We start from the raw sequence: 26554 nt of genomic DNA, 5'->3' as shown, positions 1-26554 counted from the left end.
GGTTCACGTACATATTATGTTATGAAAATTGTATTAAATATTCATGAGCTACTGGAAACACTGAATTCGCTGAATAATTTACTTGAATAACATTAGAACTATAAAATGGTTTGGTATCTTTATAATTTTACGAGCCACTTTAGATTTAGAAGGGAATATTAGTGAAGAAGAAGTGAAGAAACCGATTAACAATTAAAACATGAATAAGTTTCATAAATGGGCCTCACCCATGTATACGGGAAAATTAAAGGTTAAAATAGGTTTTAAGCTGACATCATAATAAAAGACTTTATCTCACACATGCTCTTATCGATTATCACGGACTCTACTAACCTTTAGGGGTTCTTGACCATCTCTTTCTCCGTGGTGGTGTGCGAGGAGTCCTCCACTCCTCCGAGTCTGATGAAGAAGACTCTGTTGTCATCATCTGCTGTCTACTCCTGCTGGCAACGCGTTTCTTCCTATGTCTGCTGCCCTCGCGCTTCGCTGAACTATCCCTGACATCTCTGTCTGTCCTTTTTGGAGTATCTTTTGACGACACACTTCCATTGAGGACGTGTTTTCTAGAACTGACACTAGGAATTCGTTGCTTTACATTTCTCGGTGCAACATTCTCTTCCGGAGTGACACCATTGAGATACTTCTCAAAAGGACAATTCCCTCTGTCACAGTGATGGCTGGTCTTCTGTACTGGAGTTTGAGGAAGACGTGACTTTTCATCCTCAGGAACCCGAGTTACGGTAAACTTATGTCTTCCAATCTGTTGGGACATGTAAAGATCCATTCTACTCTTTCTTCCAGTTTGATTTACATAGTTAAGTTGACTTTTTCTCTCTTTTTCAACAGGAACATTCTTCCCAGCACCGATGTTAGATGGAGGGTCCCGATTACTGACTAAAATTGGAATACCCGAACGAGATCTATGTTTAGAGTTTTCGCTTCTACTCCTACTTTTTTCCACCTTCTGTAAGTCATCAATACCTGTTACTCCTGTTATTACAATTCTTGGGCTAGATCCACATCTAGAACTTTGCAAAGATTGTTCCTTGAGCTTCTCTTTGGGTTTGTTTAGACTAAAAGAAGAAATACTACTAGAGTCATCGATAGTGTCGACTCTTCCGAAGGAAACGTTGTGCCGTACCTTCATCATTCTGCCACTACTTCCCAATGAACTATCGGAATTTTGCTTCCGATGGTGTGTTACTATTCCGTTGACCTGAGTACCTTTCGCCAAAGACTGAGCAGAACTATCTTTAGCCAAGGATATCCTACGAGCTACCATCACAGGTGTCGGTGGCCTCTCGTATTCCTCCGGTTTCACCAATCCTTCTTCCTTCCGAGTTGACAACGACTTCGATCTGTATGACCCATTCGCGTAACTTTGTGAAACATCAAATTTGTAATTATGATCACACTCAAATTTTGTACTTTTACGATGGTTCCGAATACTTTCAGAACTAGATCCTCCAGTTCTTGTAAAAGACGCGGACTTACTTTTCACACAGGAAGGCTGAGAGGTATCCAGCAAGACATCTCCTCGTTCTTCATCCCAGAGTTGTATGTCCGGAGGAATGATAGCTGGAGATGACACGGAAGTTGTCAACGCCACTTTCCATTCCTTCGGCTTTCTCAAACTCAGTCGGATGAACGAGTTCCTCTTGGTGACGTTTTTATCGGGTTTATCTTTGAAAATCATTTTGGGACAGTCAAAATGTTTTCATAAACACTATTTTTAAGACAAGCCTACCACATATCTCACATTGACAAAAACTATTGCGATCACTCCACCAATGAAATCCGCAATCAACCCGGCGCGGGGATAAAATTAACACACGCACCCAAGACTACACACACGAAGGCCGGAGCCGCACCACACTACTGAAGATCGTTTCGTTCGTACACGGCACGCGTTACTGAGGCAGGGACATGGCTCTAAAAATGGCACCTCTCCAAAATGTCGCTGATCGCATGCCCAGACAGACGTTCCTGCTTTTAAATAAAAACCGAAATAACTCACAACTCCACAAACATCGTTGATCTTGGCACGTTGTCAGGAGTGTGTTGATATAATTAGTTATTAACTGTGTAAATTCTTTCATAAACAAGACATAGTGTAAATAACAAACAACCACTGTTGCCAACAGATTTGTAAAGTGATCGGAAAATATATTAGGCTAATTTGTTGATGAAATAATTAAATAGTGATGTGAATGTAGATTCATAAATATGACGCTATTTAAATGACATGCAACACATAGCGATAAATTACAACTGAAATAACACAGTGTAATTTAGTTAGGAAGTTTAAAATCTATATATATAATACGTGAAGCCGTTTTTTGTTAACGCAACTCCTCCCTTATTTGTGGACCAATTTCAACGTTAGAGGTGTCAAAAGATTCGTCATAATATGTAGTTTTGCAATAAGGTTTTAGAATTCTAAAATTCCTGCCCTTAAGAGCGTGAGGCCCACTCAAAGGTCGGGTTTTCCCCATAAGAAATACATAGAACAAATTTAAAACAAAAAAAACAGCTGTTTATAAGAAGCTGTAGCTTTTTGGGAGTAAATATTGATATCTATATAAATAAAATTACAGTTTTGTCTGTACATTGCTTAGAATCATGGAGTTTTTGGTTATTTTTACGTTTCATAGCCTAAGAAAGCCGAAACGAGTCTTATCTCAATTTCTGTCTGTATGTCTGTCTGTCCATTCTGTGACTCCGTATGTAACGCCAAAATGTCATTTTACGCGGCCTACTCCTAGAAAACTAGAGTACCGATCAAGGTTCTAATCATTTTTCTGTATTTACTGGATTGGTGAGAGTGTCTTTGGCTATAAAAACATGGCCTCGCTTCTTTGAAAACAAAATAACATACCACCAAAAACCCAATTCTGTTCGATTTTTGTCAAATTTTCTCCCAAATGTTTACTATTACACTTTATGAAATAACGATCAGCTGTTTGAATTAGTTCTCACTTCTAGCTGTCACTGATATGTTTACATTCAAAGTTGCTTACAAATACCGCAACCATTTCCGATCAAGTTTAGTCAGCACATCCAAACCAAGTGAGATTAAAAACGTCGTGCCTTACTTAACCGGTTTAATTAATCACAAGTGCAACGATTGTTCTTGAGTTTCTTGAGTCCGGGGAAAATCCCGTGAATCAGTGTTGTATTAGTGCAAGGAAACTTACATTTTGTTAAACATCGTCACCGATACCGTAGCTTACAAAGGTTTCCACTCATTGACGGCGCTTCAAGGACAGTTGTGTTAAGTGCAAAGTAAAAAATCACAACTGCAGTGGGTGATCGTGGATGTTGCTGCGATCTTAAAAGATCTTTCTGATTTCGCTGTGATCGTACCGTAACAGAGGCTTAACTTAACAGATGTAGCTAAACTCGCTTATCCAATGTGTCACTTTTGGTTTCTACTTACTTACATTTCGACAACGATATCGGTACTTTTCCTACTTAGGAAATAAAACTACAAACGTACAAACAAGACCCAGATTTGTGCGTTTTTTGTCACATTTCCTCCGAATGTTTGCTAGAAATATGACGTACCGATTATCGTTTAGAGATTACGTAATCTTTTAAATAAGAAACCTTTGTTTGGAAGTTAACATTAAAAGCTGCTTACAAATAATGCTATTAATGGGAAATAACTTTGATTTTCAAAAACTAAAAAAAATGTAAAACCAAAGGAGATTAATAACTTTGGTAATGCACCACATCAAGTGAAATTTTTTTTAGCAAACCATAGTGAGTTTTCAAAGCTTTACGTTGTTAACTTTACATGTTTTGTGGCCTGTGTATTTATTTATATAAATATGCAGTTTGATTAGAAGGAGAGTTTGAATTAGTCGTAAGTACTACAGTTCTTTTCTCAAATGTAAACGTTGGTTTTTGGTACTGCTACTTTTCCTTAGAACCGGTGGTAGCAGTAAGAATCATTTTTACATACAAACACATCACTATTTTCAATTTTATTTATAAACGCTGCACCTTATTGCTTATTAAATTTAATTGATGTCTTACTGTATAATTTTTAGCGTTTTCTGTCTGGACTCCAAAATGTTGTGTGCACTCAATTCTGTATTTGTGTGTGTAAGTATTGGTAACGCAATAATGTCCTTATTTTTCGTGGAAAAGACAAGAGCACCATTGTTAATAAAAATTTCAACCCGAATTTTGTGCAGTAGTGAGGTTGAGGTAGTGTTTTAACTACTTTTAACCAGTGTGAAAAGTAACTTTCAATTACAGGCCTACCTTAGGGCTATGCCTCATAGATCTATACTGTAAAGCAATTCCTTTCATCGTTAGATAAAATATGGACTAACACGATCGGGTGACATTTAATTGCGAAGCATTCGTTTTGGCTTTGAAACTGTCAGATATTGTATTTGAGAAGGTTTATATGTATTCCTAAACAATTATAGTTTTGCCATAATTTCTGTAAAAATGCACACTAAATATGCAAACCAACTCCTGGACTGAATATAAGGTTTTAACTTACTACAAGATTCCCGTACGTAGAACGGGCAAACAGCTAGTATTTGTAATATTTAGTAGGTTAAGACCAAGTTAAACAGTTCAAATCAGTTTTGTTGGAAGATCAGAAAATGCCTCAAGTTCAAAGAAGAAATATTGAACACGGTAGTAGGACACAATTAATAATAAGATATTTTGTGCGTATGAGGAGAGTAGAAAAAGAGAGACCTGGTCTAACAAATACCCATCCAGATACACATTCACTTTGTGAGATGAATAATATTTGCCAGTTCTGCTATGCAACTTACTTTGGAAGTGAAAAATATACGAAGCTCATAGTGTTGTCACGGTGGGAAAGTAAACTTGCCTAAATGTCAGATCAAATGAATGCATGCAAGAAATGTTTACTTCAGACACTGACAGATCGAGATATTTCAAAACATTTTGTTAAAATTACGTTAACCAACTTTCAATGGTGTTGCTGCTTTAGCCTATTCAAAGCAGGTTATGGCTGTCCAGTTGGTAACCCCGAGTTTGTGGGTAAAAAATGGAGCACGTGAAATGGTTGACATCACCCCACTTTTCAGGTTACTCTACGGAGAAAATCGTTTGATCGGGGGATGTCTCAAATCAAAGGAATAAAATGGCCCAACTTTAATTTCTTAAGAAAGGTTATCAGTACGGCAACAGTGTTCTTCAATAATTCTCAATGCTGGAAAAACTTTGTTGCAACATATTAACTCGAATTGAGGCAGATCGTTTAGCATTCATTAGAAGTTATCAGTTAAAATCGAGAGCAGAAATGATGTAGGTGAACCTTGGTGACGCCATTAGAGATATTTAAAATTAGTTTCTAACAAGTTTTCAAATAACTCTAAGATGAAACTAAAGTTACTAGAATTTAAGCATAAGGTTTTCCTCGGCGTTATGTTTCATACTAGGCGGCTTATTGAGCCGCACGGGTTCCCTAGTAAACCCTAAATTGTGTAAATCCCAAACGTGTCACTAAATTTTTTTCTGGTGAAGGTTTTTGAGAGTAATGAATTATTTGTCACATATTTTGCATCAGAAATCGTTATTTAAGTGCATGCATTAAGCCTAACCTAGGAAATGAAACGATTAGTACACAAAATTACAACTTCCTCAATTTAATTAATTTGTTTTACATATAACAAAACAATAGGTTCCAATTAATAAACAAAGCAAACACAGGTAAAAAAAGGTATTAATAAATAGGTGATCCTAGTAAAGGAACATCTACAAAGAATTCGTTTGAAAAAGATCATTGATTGTAAATTGTGATTCAAAATAAAGAAAATAGATTGGATTGATTTAGTTTGTGAAACATATGCCTTATTAGTTTTAAAAAAATGTCACTAAGATAAGTTTTTGAGAAATGTTTAGTGTAATGGAATCATTATCGAAATAAATCTGCTCAATGTTTTGCCCTTTACTCCTTAATCATAAAAAAGGTCAAGTTCCTATATTGGTCTTTTATTTACTTATGTAATTTACTAAATTTATATTTTTGATACCTGAATAATGGCTTCATGTATCCACCTATTAAACTGGCATAATTAAATTTAACTCATTAGCAAATTAAATTTAGTTTTTTCAATCCTAAGTTTTGATAGAAAAATGAATTCTTAACACAATTCGATTGTGCTTAATATTCACCAATATAATAGTGCTATGCTATAAAACACTATCGATATAGTTCTCCAACTGTTATCAATATTTTTCATTGAAATTGTTCATAGGCCTACTTTTCTAAAATAAACTAAATTGCTTTGCTCAAAATAAATTAATAGAGTGAAACAAAAAAGACGTGGGTTTGGGTAGTTTGATCTCGATCGTTGCTTCCAAACAGATCACAATTTAATTGAAAGGGTCCTTTAAATAACTTTTCAAACGTCACAGAACTGTAGGCGGTAACTTTAGTTGACAGACAGACTTACTTTGCATTTGGTGGATCAAATTCTAAACATAACTTTCACTAAAGCCCAACACTTAAAAAGTAAATTACAACCTTTAGTAGTAGCACGGTTGGTATTATATAATATAATGGGCGTTTTCATTGCCACTTGTATTAACATTATTCGCGTAGGAAGATATCCAAATCAAATATAAGCTATATTTATCAAGGAAATCTTTTTTCCTAGCATTGTAAAACCGAGTAAATAGAGTAATTGTATAGCATTGTAAAACCGAGTAAATAGAGTAATTGTATTATATTTCATTACTAGAACCGAAAGTGGCATTTTCCGGCGCGCGCTCAAGTTTTTGTGTGAGGCGAAGCCGAGTATGTGGGAGCTAAAATGGAGCATGTGCCGGAAAATAACTTTCCGTACGAGCAATGGACGATACTTTTCATCACGACGCAAAAATATACAAACACAGAATAGCAGACCTCACTAAAATCACAACTATATTTCTCAAATAATTTGTTTGAATATCAAAATACAAGATATTATTCTAAAGGAAACCTGGGTCTACGTATATTTCTCAATACATTTTTTTAAACATCAAAATAAAAGAATAAAACAGCTTTTAACAATACATACAGTAGATTCAAATCGTTAAAATAAACCGTAAACAAAACACTAACGCGCGTAGTGATTAAAATGAAGAACTAATCAAAAGCGAGGGAAAGTAAATTTAGAGCGAGGGAAAATCAGCTGATCGATTTTCCCTCGCCCTAAAATAGAGCTTGGGATACGACTACTTTCATTTATGTCAGCTGTTATCGAAAATAGTTACTTTCGTTACGAAGTGATAAAAAATTGTTGTCAATAACTTGCAATTATAGTTTAATGTGAGTACATAATGTAAATACGTATAATCTTTAATAAATACATAGTTTTTCACCATATTCAACATCAAAAATATATAACTATAGCATGGTTCTATAACCCCTTCCGGGTTTTATTTTAGACACAAATGCCATTCTTCATTCGGTTGACAATTAGAATTAATGATGCTTAGAAATTGTTGATGTAACTCAGTAACAAGCACCAGGGTTGGGACCGTCTCCTAAAAATATGTAAAAATTACGATGCCGTACTCCCGATAAACTGAGCAAGTGATTTATTTAGTCTAACAATTATTTCCGTTACCGTACCTGAGCACGTTTTAATATACAGAATTACAAAAACAGTAAAAATGGAATATGTAAAACGTGTTATAAAAGGAGAGTAGTACAAATCTTTTCACGTAACGAAAAGGCAACAACAACGTTTTCTTCAAGCAAAATTAAAGGTTTAAATTTGATTTTTTATACTTTCAACAATTTTAGATGTTAATTACCGTACCTTATTTAAGTTTAGAGAGGGAAAGTGGAATAAACATGTTGAAAATGAAGGTTTCTTATCGTCACAATTCAAGCCTAATGGAGCTCATTTACTTAGACCTAGAGCCCAGATGATAAAACTTCACTTAGACATTGGAGTTATCTTTATGGCCACTCTTGTGTAAGTATGGGCTATAGTGCTTTTGAAGTTTTGTTATTAATATTTTCACTAATAATCGTAGAAAATATTCATTTAGTTAGTTTCAGTATATCTTGTAGTAAATTTGCTTATTTAATAGTTCTAGATATTATATTCTCAACACTGCTTTGTACACTACATATTTGTACAACAATTAAACAAATTAATTTAATTAGGCTACAATTAGCCCTCATCAATCTAGGTCATTCAAATGGACTATGCTTAATCCGGACAGCTATTTGATAGTACTAGTGCCCCTGTTGCTCGATATAGAGCAATTGCAAAGTATGACAGGCGTAATTTCAAAATTAATAACAGTCATAATATCTGATGACTTTAAAAGAGTCAACTCAAAAGATAATGTAATCAATCACTCTACTACAGTTATCGAAACTGAAAACGAATGCTCTTCTGTGTATCATGTGTTTACTATGAACAGCTGGAATTAACACAAATTATTAGTTTGTTTAAGATGGTTTAAGTCAACAAAATATTTTCTTCATAAGAAATACATTAGGATTTTGATTCCCTGTGGGGCCAAGCCTGATTACAGGAATTGGTGAAAGGGTGCGTCTACACAAAAACACTTAATTTTGACACATCGTCCATTATTAACGGAGAAGTAGTGTTTGGTAGAAATCGCCTTCACGTAAGGACTAGTGCACCCGTCGCTCGAATTCGTCGAGCAATTGCATAGTATTACAAGGCGTTATTTCAAAACGAATAACAGTCATAATTTCCAATGACTTAAAAGGGCCAACTCAAAGATAATGTAACCAATCACTCCAATCCAGTTATCGAAACTGAAAACGAACACACTCTGAAAACGACCGCTCTTGTGTATATCATGAACAGCTATTACTATGAATAGAAATTAAGAAGTAGACAAAATCTTTTCTACATAAGAAATACATTGGGGTTTTCATGGCCTGTGGGGCAAAGCCCGAGGACCTTTGTTACAGGAATTGGTGAAAGGGTGCGTCTACACAAAATACTTAATTTTGACACATTGTTTGTAAAAACCGGTCCATTATTAACAGAGAAAAGCACATGGTTGAAAAGCAGCCTACATATTATTGAATAAACATATTTAATTTGTCTAATTACTTATAAAATTAGAGGTAAAGAAAGAATGCAGAAGCCAAAGTAACACCACCTTTTGTATTAGACAAGACACTAAATAGTTTTCCTACAGTTACCTAACAATGTACATGTTCTCTCGCTGATTTGAGAAAGCAAAGTGGCCAATTCGCTCATCAGTGAGACAATGTTAACATTGTCTCACTCTAATTACTTTGTCTCACTCCAGATTTGCAACGTGAAGGCACGAAATAGTGAGCGTGTAACATGCAGGCAACGTCGTATGCGCGCGAAATACGTTGGCAGCACTGGCTGTAAATCAGCTGGTCAGCTGTTGTACTGTTGTATTTGTCACTTCACGTTAAAAGTTCACTTCTGTGTAAAAATAGGTTATGTTTCTTCACAAATTTATTTGTTTTATGGTAACTCGCCTACGGCTCGTGAGTAAAGATTTCTCTCGAGTGAGTCAATTGCTCACTTTTCTCACTAGTTGCACAAATAACTATTTAAATTAATTTTTCCATTGTCCCATCGATTGTGTTCTCTATTCATGTCGGTTTTGTTTGCAGTTCTGTGTTACATTGTAGATTATTCTCTAGTCTTGCCTTTGTGGCTCATCCAAGATTGATTGTTGTTACAATAATTGTATTTAAAAAAAAATATCTATTTGAAAATTACAAACGAGGCACATAGTATTGTAACCGAATAAAAATATACGGTGGTAGAATTTGTGATCTAGAGATATCTTGAAAAAGGCAAACACCTTTTGAGTTTGTATTAAACCGTATTGATTTTTTGTGGGTGAGGTAGTGTTATTATGTCAAATGGCTGTCTTTTCATGAGGAATTCGGAAGTTGAATCCTACATCATAGTCCTCAAGTAACCCTCCATATGTTTTATTTCTAAAAGTTTATAGTATGTGTCTGCATATACAATGGCAGGATTTATTCATCAAGTCATTGAAAATTATTTTGCACATACATTTAAGAAAAAAACATGGAGGGGAAGAGAATTATTATAACCGACTTGTATATTTATCTGCCTTTACAAGTATTATCAAACCAAAACAAATTTTAAAAAGTTACAAATAATTGTTAAAAAAAGTTTATGATAGACTAAACCTAAACTTTTGTTGTTGTAATTTTACTGTCAAATAATTTGTCTGTTTTCAATCTGTACTGGTTCTGAATAACGTTATGTGAAATTAAATGAAAATGACAAATACTATATCAACTGAATTAATCATTCTAACCTATCAAGATCCAAACTTGAGTTGAGGGCAGCCTTTTTTAAAAAGGAAAAAATCTTAACATTCATGGATTAATATTTTGTTAGATGTATATTATTTGCAATAAATCATATTAGTAAATAGATAAATAAATGTGTATTTTTGTTTTAGAAAAGTGGGAGAAAGATTTAGATTTAGTTTCAGTCAACATGTTTTCATTTAACTTTTTCCTCTTAACATGTGAAGGTTAAAGCCAGGAGGCCACATATGCTACATGCTATTGTCCATGTAAAACCCAGAAGTTTTGTTTCCCGCTGTTAGCTATCCGATCTGTTACAAGAGCATTCACGTTGTTGAAATTTTATTCTCATTAAAAAACGAAGGAAGTCATTTTATGAAAAATATATAAGGTAATCTGAGAGTTTAACTTTAATGGTTATAAACTAACCTGATATGTTGAAACACGGGACTTTAGTCCTGGAGCCACGGGTTCAAATCTTGCTAATCATTAATAAGTTTCAGCAAAATAATGCTGTGACATTGTGATTTTGAGACCAACTTAAGCTTTAGATTAACCTATAAGGTAAAAAAAGATACTATGTCCAATAAATGAAAACTGTCTCTATATTGAAGAAGAAAATTTATGACAGCTTAATCAATGACTACTCGTGATTAGAATATTTAATCTACATACCTTTCACGCTCACTTTCATTCCAACCAAACTGTACAATCACATTGCTTACTATATAACTTCAATCATTTCTATCACTAGCTCATTCTGAATGCATAGAATTCTCGATATATAAACAATACGTCTACCTCAGTTTCTATTGCTTGTGCTTTTTCCCTTGATGGGTTTCTGTCACAATAACTGAAGTGGAAGATCCTAGGTATGTTATGTTTTTTAATGCTTAACACTGTAGTATTCAATATTTTAGGAAATATGAATATTATTGAATACATGAATGTAAATAAATACAAAGTTAAGAGAAAACTCAATTGTTATATAAAAAGTTTTATAGTTGTAAATAAAAATAGTTTTTCATCAAACTGTATATGCAAACAGCTCATATCTGACCAGTTGAGCAACGAAAATCTTTGATTTTCAATCCATCAATACGATTTTGCCTGTTCTAAACAATTCTTTTTCTGCCCCAAACAATGTTCTTCCTGACTCAAACAAAAACAAAGTTCTCATTTGGTTCAACAGGACCACTGATGAATGCATTTTTTCATTACAAGAAATATGCATTAACAGGTGACTTTTAAAAAACTTTCAAAATTATGCTATGCGTTAGAATTGCTAGACTATGAAATAACATTTTAATATTCAAAACCAATAGGCTGTGTGTTATTATTTGCACTCGTTCATTACTCGTCTCTTAAGTTCAGGCTTCCAATAAACAATCAATAGAGCTAAGGCAACAAAGCTACCAGTCATCCTTTAGTTACACTCTTTTTGCAATCATATTTGGCTTAAAATAGATTTTTTTAATAGCTATGTGAAGTCTATGTAAAGCTGTCCTAGTGAAGTGATTAGGTGATTCAGAATTTGAGAAGATAAAACATTTGGTAATAGTTTGTAAAATATTGTTTTATTATCCATAACACAAAACAATTTACAAAGTGCTAATCATCCCAAACTTTTGTGGAATGCAGTCTTAAATTTATAAATAACAGTGCTCTTCTGGTAAAAATCCACTACTGTAATTGTATTGATGTTTACGCAATTATTGTGATGAAATAATAAAATGAAAGTATTGCAACACCTCCAATATAGGCAAATTATTCGGCACTCTCCATAAAAACCATTACTGAATACGAGCACTAAAATGGAGTCCATAGCAAAGAGCCAATTTAAGCTTATATTACCAGTCTGCAAAATAAAATATTACAGTGGAAAACACATTTTAAATTTATTTTCTTACAAAAAAATCTAAGGTTGATATACAGGGTGGGGCAATGAGAACTAAATAAATAACACAAAACCTATAAATTTTACACTATAGATACAAAAAACACACCAAAACTAATGTAATCTTATACCATTTTGACCTGGATTAGCCATTATTTCATATTTTGAACATCCTTCAAGTGACGTCCTTGAAAATGTTGACATACTTCAAGTCGCTTTAAAAAACCGCCGAATACGCTTTCAAGCATATCTTGAGGAATCGCTTGAACCTCTTCAGCCATTCTCTGCCTGAGTTGGAGCAGGCATCTTGTATCTTGTAGGGTTGGAAATGAAGATATTGATGCAAGATCCTTCTAAGAGATCTCCTACAAACTCCAACGACTGCTTCCTGGGGGACCTCTTTGCACTTAGAGTGACTGCTCAAAGTAAATCTCTCCAAATTGGCAGGTTTGTGAACAAGACTTCCACTTTCCACCAATATATTTTGGGTTGACGCCTTTCTTCTAAATAATGATACCCAGTTCTATATCGTTAACAGCCCCGTTTGATCAATATTGAAATGCTTCCTAAACAATCCCTGTTTTTTTGTAAAAAATCATTATTCTTAAAAAACGTTTCCACAGCAAAAGAACGGTGTTTAGGATTCCAAAACGCCAGTTTTACTAAAATGGTATTGTTAAATTTTGTTTATAAGCACAGCTGCTCACTCATTGTTGCAATATTTATCATCAGGTAGCTAAAATAAATTGTATAGTTCTTGTTGCGCCACCCTGTATAATACAAGTACAATGACTAATAACAGTAGAGTCTAAATTATCCAACCTTCAGTGATCCATCCATGGAAGATTGAGTAAAGTTTCTGTGTAGTATGAATGCACATTAGTGGTATTTTAAAAAGTTTCAAGGTTTAAATATATAGTTTTTACATCACTTTTAAACTTTTATTATTTTACAAGTTATTCTACCTTTATGCTAATTCAACCTTACCTCCTCAGGTTTACATTGGATAGTAAAAACTCTACTTAAAAAACAAACTCTCTTATGAAATTAAAGCTTATCTATAAAATAGGATGTGTTAAACTAACATTTGTATCACTCAAAAGCAACTAAGGGTAAAAAGCACTTGTAAAAAAAATAAAGCAATGTAAAATACATTTTTTTCAGCAGGTTATACACTTTTGGCTTACTTGGTAAATTATACAAATAATATAAACGACAAACTTTGGTTTAGGCGATTAATTCCAATAGGCCAGTATTTTCTAGTAACATCAGGCTTAGCACTGTGCAGTATCTCAAAGAAAAAAAAAAAAAATTAAACCTTAACTAAAGCCGGGTCATCCTTTAAGCGGAAGAGGAACGCAGAGAGCGGAAAGCGAAAAAGCGATTAACATGGCGTTTAGCTCCACTTCTAGGAAAATAGTAACATTAAATTACCTAAGACAAGAGGAGTCCGCTCTCCTACGCCTTCACTCCACTCTCCGCTTCCGCGGAAAACCCAGCTTAACTTAATGAGCCAATTTCCGTTGTTGAATCATTCAAGATGTGATTTTGTAAGTAAAAAAAAAATGTTTAATACATCTTGAAGTATTAAACATTTTTTTTTTACTTACAAAATCTTTATCAAAGCAAAGCAAGTGGGGCTTATTTTAGAAATTGGAAGCAACAATTAAATATTAAAATTTAACCTCTATATCAAATTTATAAATCAAGATCTTCTAAATGATTTTGAAAATAGAAAATTCAAACCGCATACTGCACAGGGCTAAACAAGATGTACTCCATATTACAGAAAATTACAACTAAAAAGGCCAAAGCTATATAAAATTAATAATACAAAACCTAAATACACTTTAATTTAATAAATTCGGAAGACGATTTCCTTAAATTTATTTCATTTCTTAATATACGAACATCAACTATAATACTGTATATACATCAGGTGTAAACTTCAATCATTATAACGCGCTATAAAAATAACACAACGTGATAAAGCATCGGTAAATCAGTAAAAGCCAAGAATATTCCGTAAAAAGCTTGGTAGTTATTTATGTGTTGATCTGCAGCACAAACATTAACCGCACAACATTAATATTCTTATTCACTTATCGATAACTTTTCAACTACAGTATGTCGACTGATATATGGTTTTTACAGTATATCCACATAATATGTATTGAAAGGCACCATTACTACTTTATTCATACACATTGTAAATCAACTGCTCTAAAACTAGTGGGGAAAGTTACGTTAATTTAAAACTTACGCATCTACGAGCTGGTATCTTAAATTTTCTAGCAAACTAGAAATTTCTCTCATTTACAAAATACACTTGTTACTTTCTTTATGAAAAGTCAAGCATTGATGATTTTATTGCAATAAAACGTATTCAAGACAAGACTTTATCCACACTGATTATTTATGAAATTGGTATCGTATAACAAAATATATTATACTTGTTAAGAATCAACTGATATTTAAATGGGGATTTTTCATAGCAAATTCTAACCTTATGTAACTCAATAATAAAAAGACGATTAAACAGCACAACTGAAAACCTAGGATACGCTATTCAGTTTGATGGATTACGGAATGTATGGAAAAGGACATAGCCTAACAAACTTTTATATTGTATGGTACGGGGAAATATATAATGTATGAGAAAGGCTCATATGATGTGTTAATTAGAGACCCTCAAGTTTTATGGACAATTTTAGATTGTTGTAATTAGTTATGCTATGTTAAAAAAATAAGAAAATACATTTTAAAATACAAGTTTTAAATTTATTTATTAGTTTTAAAGTTTATTCAGTTAATTATTTTAATAAAACCAAAACATTTATAACATTTATCTTTTGTTGATATTTACAAAAAATCCTAACACAGGCAAGATCAGAAAAAATGTATAGTAACCTTCACAAAGCTATTTTTTTTAGATCTACTTTTATTTAGAAATAAACAATTTATAAAATGAAGAATTCTGGATTTAATTCACCTATCTAAATGACTCGACATTTCTCTTCCATTGATGTAGGGTATACAATGTTATACCATCAATATTTAATGTTATCGCACCTAAACATTTTTTACAACTTGTAGTTGTAATCCAAAAGATATGTTTCTAAAACATTGATATGAATACGAATGTATTAAAAGTAGGGTGGTAACACTATTTATATTTAATTAAGTTTTAAAACACATTGTGGTTAAAATTATTGCATCTTTAGAATATTGCCTTGTAATGAAAAATAAATTAATAATTGAGTAACATTGTTTTCTAACATGTTGCTGACTTCTGCAAGAAATCCATTTTCAGCTGTTTCTCTACGAGAAATCCTGGTAAAAATAAAAAGTTTCAGTTAATTTTGGAAACAATAATGATTTCATGCAGAATATTGATTTGCTCATGCCAAAACCAAATTTACTATTTCTACTTCCATGCAAAACAGAATTATTTTCAAAAGTAGAGCCAAGCATTAAGTTATATGAAAATATAAATAGCCAAGCATCATGCGATAGCATTACAACCTTTAAGTAACGTAACTATAATTTAGCATGCCGTGTACAGTAATTATCAAACATGAATACAACAGATTATTTCAACTTCAATAACCTTAGTTTTTTTCAAACGAATTTCCCTATAGGGAAGTAGCTATTACCATAGGTGGCACAATAAGACCTAGGTCCGGGACCGATTTACTTTTTCATTTCGATGTCCCCAGAGGCCAAAAACACAATTTGTTAAAATTTGTATATATATTTAAATATATATAATATATATATTATCGTCTGTGAACGCGATAACTTGAGTAATTTTTGTCTGATTTTGATGAAATTCGGTTTAAAGGTATGAGGCGGGATAAAATTGAATGAGTTTGCAAACCAGCATGATTGGACCATGGGAACGGGATGGGGAAAAAAATGGGTTTTCTCATTTTTGTCCCTTAAAACACAACATTTCCTAATTTCTCTCTAGACCTTTTTAAAGAGCGTAGAAAAACTAATAATTTAGCATATCAAAGTGTTTTAGTTTTAGTACGGTTATTGGAAACGGAGAAAATTTAAAATTCCCATGTTATTCATATTGAAAAATTTTGTAGTTTGCTTGTTTTATGGATATATTTTGATCAAACTTGGCAAACTTATTTATTTTATACTAAGCTATTAATATTTTACTAAAAAATACACTTTATTAGTTTCCATGTAGAAGGAAACTAGGTACTCGTTAAACCTAATATTTTTTAAATAGATTTAATTGAAATTCAATTCAGACGAATGGAAATTTGCTTAGTCGGCAGGTTTGCTGCGGAGGGGGTATTTATTACTTGATTACTTCTATTAATTGAGGTGGCGCCGCCACCTAGGTGCGTATTTTAGCTCAAATACGTGCTTACTAAGCTGTGACTAAGGTCGACTGTTTATTAGGACAACCCAGTGATCAAGGACAGATGTGTCTAGTTTTGAGCCATGAAAAAGCCACACAGTTTCGAACCGGCGACCTTTGAAATTACCAGGCAAGCACTATAACCACTGATTTACCCAGCTATCTACTCTTAATATTGAGATAGCTCAAGTTTTTGGTGCATTTAAGTGCCACTAGATGAGAATGATAAAAACAGGAAATTTGAAAAAACCTAGTATACAAATGAGTGGTGGTTTAAAGGTTGATTCAAGGAGAAAGTATTATTGGGGGCAGTCACCATTGCAAAGGTTTTTTCTCACCACGAGACATACTTCTGTCACATGTAGTTAGGGTGACTCTCCACAAGTAGTGTGGATTTGGTTGCTACCAAATATGTTGTTTAACCTTGACCATTCTATTCCACATGTATTCCATGAGGAACTTTCTGATCTTCTATCTAGTTGGCACATCCCAAGGTGGCAGATAGAAGGAAGTTCATTGGATATGAAGGGTGCCGGGGAAATAAAACAATCAAAAGTACGAAAATTAGCACTACTGATTTGCAGATAGAAGTGGGAGTGTCAAAGGCTAGATGAGAGGACCTTGACAGATTAGCGGTGAAAGTGGAAACTCATCGACAAACTAGTTGCAAATGGCTAGCTAACAACTAATCTTAAATCGTTTCTTTTACAGAAACCAACACTGTTCAAGGAGACAATGTCCCTACTTGCATTGAAACTTGGAATTTGAACACCGGAATCCAACTCAGAAAGATGAAACGATGAAAAACAAAACATGGGAAGATAACATGAGAATGAATTTACCTAGGATCAGGATCAATGGAGGCAATATAACCCAGGAGAAGTCAACAGGGTTAAGGCAAGTAAGTAAGTTGTAAGAAGTAAATAATTCCCAAATCATATTGCAAATCCTTAACATACAGAGAGTAATAAACTTGAAACATGTATTTACACTTAATACTGTTAACTCACAACATGGTAAATAAATATAAACGATGTTAGGTGGTGATTAATTTTGATTAGACACTACAACCATCATCAGACCAAAAAGGCAAATCCACCAATACATTATTAGATTTGCTTATTGAGTCTGATGATGATTGGAGTAGCCAATCAAAATCAATCACCACTTAACATCTATTACATGTATTTACAGTCTTGTGAGAGCAGCTATAACAGTGTAAGTTTAAATAGATGTTTCAAGTGTTATCAGACAAAAGTTTAATAACTTTCCGTAAATCTAATAACACATACAATGATGATCAAGAAGTTATTATCTTTATTATGTACTTAGCATCTCAACAATCAGCTTAATAAAATTTGACTTCACAGCAAAACTATCCCAAAAAATTTAATGGGAGATGTGCAGTCAGTACAGGTCAAATTATTTAAATGTAAGTGGACGAACATTAGTTTGATTTATTTTAAAGTCCAATGGAACTAAAATTACAAGATCACTTATCAAATATATATCTGGATTACCTGCTCATCTAAGATCTCAAACTCTCCCAAAGGCAACTCTTAGATTTTAATTTTCATACTAACTAATTTCTTTGAGAATTAAGCTCTATAATGGTGAAATCAAATTTATTGGTCAAGTCAAATGTGTTTAAATAGATCTAACATATCCCGCTATCCGTCATGACTGTGGTTTAAAAAAAAATTACTGAATAGCTTTCAAGGATTATGCAGATACAAATTATTGATCTAAATCTAACTTTTTGCTAACCACCTAAGACTTAAATTTTCCTTTACAAATTATCCATAATCATTTTTCTGCTAAGCTTTTATTATATCGACATCATTGTGTGTGTGTAACGCATCATTGATTTATGGTTTCCTAAAGCTAAAAGCATAGTGAAAAATGGTTATGCACTGTGCATTTACTCAAATTTCATGCAAGATTTTAATTGTTATACGTTATATATATATTTCTGTTATATTTTAATATTCAATAATAGAGAAATTCTATGCTTTATTTCTAAAAATCAAGGTGCCAGAAACATAGAAATAAACCTTCTGAGAGATAAGACTTATCATCTTCTTCTACTACTGCTAGGGGAGAATTTAATTTAGGTAATCAACAATTTGAAGACAATAAAGTATGAGGAAAACTTTGTCATTGATTTTGAGCAGTTTCTAGTGTCATGAAAAAAAATTATTAAGTACAAACAGTTTTTTTAGTGATACCAACCTTAAACAAATATTTAGAGATGTCCTGGATTATCCTTACTAAGGTGTTCCTCTCAATTCTTAAAATACTACAAATAGAATATTTTAAAATTATGAGTTTAGTAAAAAAAATCTATAGAATTTGAATTTGTAATTTGTATGCATTTAAACCTTAGCTAAGCCATGCATGTTATGGTTACAGACACTATATAAGCAAACATTACACATATCCAAAAGTCTCCAAAGACGATATAAGAATAGAATTCCTACCTTGAAAGACAAGTCCACTTAGGTCAGCTGCTCCTCCTACTAGAATGTCACTGACGACCACGCCATCTTTGTCTCCCTGAGAAAAAACATGTGATTGAAATAGGTGAATTAAATGTCAGCTAATGTAGTACCTACTTTAATTAAACCTTTGATTCCCAGTGAATAGGCCTACTTATACAACTGTGCATATCCTTAAAACAATTCTGTATTCTTTCTTTCTTTCAACAAGTTTTCACCGGGTACAAGCACAGTAAGTATAGGTAGTGGCAAATGTCTAATCTTAAGGTTAGTTCAAACAAGTCGCCGCTAAATATTAGTCAGAGTTGTAGAGGATAGTACAGTTTTGCAAACAGTTTCGTATTAATATTTGTTCTGTGAAAAATAACAATACAAAAATCAGCTGTTATAGTAGTTTACCAACCATTGGGTAAAGATGGTGTTAAAGACACGAGTAGAAAATTTTAGGTACGAGTGCTTCAAGAACTTAGAGTGTCGTTAACACTATATTTACGCAATGGTTGCGTTCACTACTTTACCTACGACAGTGTTTTAATTACTAAAAATCACTACACATAGTTTCTAAGAGAGGTTATGTTTTTGTTTATAACCTCTCATTGCCACTGACAGTGATGCAACAAAACGTTGTACCAAACACTAATTGCACCATTTAACAATTAAATTGGTCTGAACAGCTGATTAGTTGAAGTTTGAATACTTACAATTTTACTTCTTCTCTCTCAATCCTTGAACCTCATTGGTCTGTTACCTGTGTTGTTATGAGTAAAACTATGGTGTTATGAAAGTAAACAATGCTGTTATGAGAAACATTTCAATTCTAAGAAATGAACTGAAACAGCTACTTTAAAAAAACGGTTGTATGTAAAATTACCATACGATTGGCGGTGGCGACTAGACTGATCAGATGGCAACATACACACTACCAACTCACGGCGAGTAAATAAGTTGACTCTCAAGGTTGGTCAAGTGGCCAAAACAGGAATCTAAACCCATTCTGGCTGGAAAGGCAATTGATCATCCTCAACCATTGATTAACACCTAACATTCTAAGGTAGCAGTTCTGGTAAAAAAAAACAAAAAAGGATCATTAAATGAAAGAAAGATGAGATAGGAATGAATTTATTTCCAGCCTATGTTGCAAAAAATATAAATAATTTAAGTAACTTACCTTTATTTTTAGTCCTATTGAACCCCAGTTCTTTTCTAGTACTACAGTGATAGTATTTTGGAGAGACTCATTTCCCTCTAAACACCATTGTTCATCAGCAGCAAAATGTATCTCCTCCTTCAAAGAACTTTCCTCACTCACTTCTGCCATGTCTGAAAAAATATAATTAGACTAGTAAACTTCAGTTGTAAAAAAAAACAAGCAACCAACATCTATAAACAAAAATTGATTTGGGGGATTAATGTTATATTAACATAAATCCATTATTTAAAATATTCAGTATTACAGTACACTCTCGACTATCCGAGCCCCGGTTATCCGAGCCTGCGAGTTATCCGAGGTCGTTTTAGGCCTAAATATATATTAGCGAATTTCCCTATAGGGAAATAGCTATTACCGTAGATGGCACGGTAAGACCTAGGCCCGGGACCGATTTACTTTTTCATTTTGATGTCCCCAGAGGCCAAAAACACCATTCGTTCAAATTTATATATATATATATATATATATAAGTAGATATATTCATGTCACTTCTGGGCCAAAAAAGGAGCCACTCAAAAATTAAATGAATTTTCCTATTTTTTTATACAATATGTTCTATTTTTTACCCTTTTAGGTCAATTTCTAACATTTTCATATTTTTCAAGAAAAAGTATATAATTTTGATGAAATTTTCATGAATATGTCTATATTTTCCATAAAATTGACTACAAAACAAAATGTTTTTAAAAACAAGTAAAATTTTAAAATTTAATGAGTAGTTTTTATACAAATTTAACTAAAACAGTTTCTTTATCTTTGAATGTTTTAATTTCAGTAATAATTAAGTTTAAATCTTTTTTATTTAATTCTTTAATTGTTTTTTCATCAAATATATTAATAAATCTATGAGGCAAATGAACTTTACATTTTTCTAATTCAACAATAATTGTTGGTCCATATTTATCTTTAACTTTTTCAAATTTTTCTATTTTATATTTTGTATTCAATTCTAAACTTTTTATTGGTTTATATTCTTTGAATTTACATTCTCCAATATTATTTATCTCTTCTAATAGATCCATTTATTACAAAAATAATTATAAAAATTTTAAACAGTTAATAATTGAAATATATGAAAAGAATTTTAAATATCACACAACAGTTTGTTAGAACTGTTGTGTGATATTTAAAATTCTATTTTTTTTTATAATATCTGATGTATCACTTATGTTATCAGAAAAACCATTATGTTAATTTATTATGCATGGATCATTTAAAGTTGATAGATGTTTTAAGAATTTTAAAAAAATATCATCAAATTCTGGTTTTATATAAAAATTCAATTCTAAAAGTTTAAAAATCATTGGTAATAGTTTTTTAAATGATATATTTCTTTTTGTAAAACTGAAATATGCATTAAAAATTACTGTAATATTTTTTTTATCTTCAAAATTTAATTCAAAATCAATATTGAATATTTTGTTTAAGAATTGATAGTAAAATATCCAGTTTGTATAATTTCTTTGTTTTAAGAATAATTTTATATTTTTAGGTGTTATTTCAAAACTATTGTCTAAAATACATAATGTATAGATTTCATTGATTAATTGTTGTGTGCGATATGGTTGAAAATGATTAAATTCTCTTAAAATATTTATAAGATGTTTGTTCTTATTCTTTCGTCTATTAATCTTTTTTTTCAGAAATAATTCTTTTACATATATTACATCCTATACAATTTTTAATAATTGTAAAGTTATTAAAATTATAACATCTATAACATATATCCATTTATATATCAAATGTTTATATCTAAATGGAAGAACTTATTCAGTGTCATAAATGTAAGAAGAAAACTAAAAATATTAATCCAGAAATTGTTGAAATGAAGAATGGTTTGTTTAGAATTGCTACTAAATGTTCAATTTGTAAAACAAATAAAAGTAAAATAATTAAAAAGGAAATTAAACCAATAATAAAAAAGGAATTAAATAAAAAAGATCAAATAATTGAAGCTAAAGAAATTCATGCTCTAATAAGAAAAAAATTTCCAAAAAGAAATATAGTTACATTAGGTATTGATGATTTATGGGCAGCTGATTTAATCATTATGAAAAATTATGAAAAAGAAAATGATGGTTATAAATATATGTTGAATGTTATTGATACATTTTCTAAATATGTTTGGTCAAAACCTTTAAAGAAAAAAGATGCAAAATGTGTATCTATAGCATTTGAACAAATTATAAAAGATGCAATAAAAATTGGTCATAAATCACCAAACTTATTACATACAGATAAAGGACTAGAATTTATAAATAAAGAATTTAATGGAGTTTTAAAAAAGTATAATATTAAATTGTATCATACAGAAAATGAAGAAAAATCAAGTATTATTGAAAGATATAACAGGACTCAAAATGAAAAAATGAAAGTTCTATTTGAAATTAATAAAAATTTTAGATGGATTGATATTCTTCAAAAAATAGTTAAAGAATATAATAATTCATATCATTCAACAATTAAAATGAAACCAATTGATGTAAATAAAGAAAATGAAAATGATTTATTAGATACAGTTTTTAAATATATCCCACCAAAAATAATTACAAAATCTAAATTTAAAATAAATGATAGAGTTAGAATAGGAAACAAAAAATCAACTTTTTCAAATAAATATAAAAACAATTGGTCAAGAGAAATATTTGTTGTTTCCAGAATTAATAATACAAATCCTGTTACATATAGTATTAAAGACTTGAATGATGAAGATATACTTGGTAGTTTTTATGATTACGAATTGAAGAAAACTAATTTGTAAAATTTTATACTATATAAATGGAGAAGGAATGTTCAAAGTATAAACAATTAAAAAATATTAATAATTTTTATAAAAATAAAAAATATAAAGATGGATTACTTTCATATTGTAAAGAATGTGATTTAATTTATAGAAAAAAGTTATATGATAATATTATAGTAGAAGAAAAAAGTGAAAAAGTATGTTTGAATTGTAAGGAAACAAAAGATATGGAAAATTTTCATAAACATTATTATAGTAAAGATAAAAAATTTGCAATTTGTATTAAATGTGTTAGAAAAATGATGAGAGTCACAACCCATTGTGAATGTGGTAGAGATTTAAAATGGCTTAGTTATCTTCAAAAACATTTACAAACTAAAATTCATAATAAAAACATAAATAAATTACAAAATTCATAAAAATAATATTAATTTTTGAAAGTATTATTAAAGAAAATTACTGGTTTTAAAAAAGTTTAAGTTTTATTTCAAATATTTTATAATTTTTGAATTAACATATAAATATTTATCTTAATATTCATATTTTATAAAAACATATTTTCTAAGTAAAAATTATTCTTAATAAATCGTGCAAATTTTTCTTCTAATAAATGGAGCGTACAAATAAAAATATATTATGCCCTTATTGTAATAAGAATATATTATCTAAAAATTATAATAGACATTATAATTCAAAGAAACATTTAGAAAATAAAACTAAATATGAAACTGAAGTTAATAACTTAAAACTTTGGTGTAAACAAAATAAAATAGTTGATTATCAAAACAAAAATTTAGATCAATTAAAAGAATTAAAGAAGTCATATGATCCAACAAATTATTTACTATTTAACAGTGAAAAATTAAAAGAAATTGCTAATAAATTATCTATTAGAAATGTTAACAATTTATATAGAGATGAACTAATTAAAAGATTAAATAATATCAAACAAAATCCTAATAATCTAAAATATAGATCATTACAATTTATTCAAAATCTATCAATTAAAAATGGTATTAAAATAAAAGATAAAACTAGAAAAGAATTGATTGGATTATTAACTGATCATTTAAAAAATAAACCAATTTCAAAGGAAAATGTAATAAATATTCAGGAAGCGTCATCATTAAAAGGTTATTTTCAAGAGTATTATTTAACAAATTCAAATGATGATTTAGATATATCTGAATATTTAGAATCACAAAGAAATGAAATTAAAAAATTGATTGAAAAACAAAAATTTAAAAATAAAAGAGGTCAGTTATCATTATCTTGTGAATATGAAAGACAATTAGTAAATGGTGATAGTCAAAAAACCCAAATGTATTATCCTTTAAGAAGTTCAGATATATTAAATACTGATGAATTTATTGATGATCAATTCAAAAAATTAATATTAAGAGAAAATTCAAATCAACCATCAAAAGGATCTGGTTGGTCATTAAAAAGATGTTTAGATTTAAACTTAAAACTAAGTAAACATAATTCATTAAATGGTGGTTCATATGTTGAATTACCAATTGAAATAAAAAATAAAAAGTGTTGTATAAATTTCAAAAATAAAGATGAATATTGTTTTATTTATGCAATTAGATGTGCTATTGATAAATATGAAGATAAAAAGTTTGATCATCCACATAGAGTAAAACAATATAAAAATTACATGAATGATGAAATTTTTAAAGAATTTGATTATCCAATGAGTTTAAAAGATATAAAATTATTTGAAAAAAGATCATTTGATTCTAAATATAATTATCCATCTATGTCAATTAATGTATACAGATTTGATGAAGATAAAAAGATTGTTCCATTACAAATATCTGAAAATTACAATGCGAGATTAGATATTGATCTATTGTATATAAAAAATGATAATAATTCACATTATGTTTTGATAACAGATTTAAGTAAATTTGTTTCTACTCAATTAACAAAAAGTAATAGACATAAGAAATTCATTTGTAGAAGATGTTTAACACATTTTTACAAAAACAAAGATTTAAGTGAACATTTAATAATTTGTAAATCTCTTTAACCTTGTCGACCAATTATGCCATTTCCTGGTGAAACTGTTAAATTTGAAAATTATTATAAAAAACTTGAACATCCTTTTGTAATTTATATGGATTTTGAAAGCATTCTGAAAAAGATTAATACTTGTGAAAATAATCCAAATAACTCATATACAAATAAAATTCAGAAACATATACCTTATGGATTCACAATTTATTTAGTTTCTAGAGTGACTAATAAAATATATAAACCAATTTGTTATAGAGCAAAAACAGATGAAGAGTTGAAAAATGTACCAAATAAATTATTTGAATACTTAGATGAGATTTCAAAGTATATAGCTAAAAAATATAATTCAAAAAACAAAAAGCCTATGAATTTAACTACAGATGAAGAAATTGAATATCAACAAACTAATGTTTGTCACATTTGTGAAAATATATGTTTTGATGGTGATGGAAGAACAAAAGTTAGAGATCACTGTCATTTAACAGGAAAATTTAGAGGTGCAGCACATTCAAGTTGTAATTTAAATCTAAAATTTCCACAAAATATACCTGTGTTTTGTCATAATAGTTCAAACTATGATACACATTTGTTTATCAAAGAATTAGCTAAAAAATATGGTAAAATTGATTTAATAGCAAATACTGATGACAAATATATAAATTATTCAGTAAATTCAGGATATGGTTATGAATTTGAAGATGATAAACCTAGAAAATTTGTAAAATTCTCATTTGTAGATACGTTTAGATTTATGGCCTCATCAATTGATAAGTTAGCTAAAAATCTGAAAGAATTTAAACACTTGACTAAATTTATAAAAAACATTGATATAATTGAAAAAGATGATGAAACATTTGAAATATTATCTTCTAAAGGTATATTTCCTTATGAGTTTATAGATGATATTGAAAAATTAAATTATGATAAAATATTAGATAAAGCACAGTTTTATAGTTCTTTAACTGATGAAAATATTAGTGATGATGATTATAAATACTATCTAAAAGTTTGGAATAAATTAAAAGTTAAAACATTAGGAAATTATTCTGATTTGTACAATATTCAAGATGTGATGTTATTAGCTGATATATTTGAAAATTTTAGATCAGTTTGTTTAAAGAACTATCAATTAGATCCTGCACATTATTTAACATCACCATCATTAGCATGGGACTCTATGTTAAAATTAACAAAAATAGAATTAGAATTGATAAGCGATTATGATATGTATTTGATGATTGAAAAAGGTATAAGAGGTGGAATTTCTCAATGTGTTACAAGGTATTGTAAAGCAAATAACAAATATACCAAAAATTATGATCCTAATAAACCTGAAAATTACATGTTATATGTAGATGCAAACAATTTATATGGATGGGCCTTAAGTCAAAAACTACCATATAAAGATATTAAATGGATGAATCCAAATGTATATACAACTGATGAATGGAAAGAAACTATATTAGAATTAGATGAAAATGCTGATTATGG

General features: G+C 30.5%; 1 protein-coding gene across 2 annotated transcripts in view; it reads right to left on the bottom strand.

The window, feature by feature from the left end:
- The window catches only part of LOC128988879 (tyrosine-protein phosphatase non-receptor type 13), a 340673-nt gene that overhangs the window by 299492 nt on the left and 14627 nt on the right, over window positions 1–26554 (bottom strand). Inside the window, exons 3-4 of one of the 2 annotated variants that reach the window (XM_054410618.1) lie at window positions 20254–20405; window positions 19068–19143 (exon numbers count right to left, since the gene is read on the bottom strand). In XM_054410618.1, coding sequence (XP_054266593.1) covers window positions 19068–19143; window positions 20254–20405 — 228 coding nt within the window. Of the gene's footprint in view, window positions 1–333; window positions 1409–19067; window positions 19144–20253; window positions 20406–26554 lie in introns of those variants that run through there. The other variant, XM_054410619.1, reaches the window with a different exon arrangement.

The sequence above is a fragment of the Macrosteles quadrilineatus genome, unplaced genomic scaffold, assembly GCF_028750875.1.
Source record: "Macrosteles quadrilineatus isolate MER2022 unplaced genomic scaffold, UCM_ALF_1.0 Scaffold_3__2_contigs__length_128488019, whole genome shotgun sequence".
Lineage (NCBI taxonomy): Eukaryota > Metazoa > Arthropoda > Insecta > Hemiptera > Cicadellidae > Macrosteles > Macrosteles quadrilineatus.
This window is presented reverse-complemented; position numbering and strand designations above follow the sequence as displayed.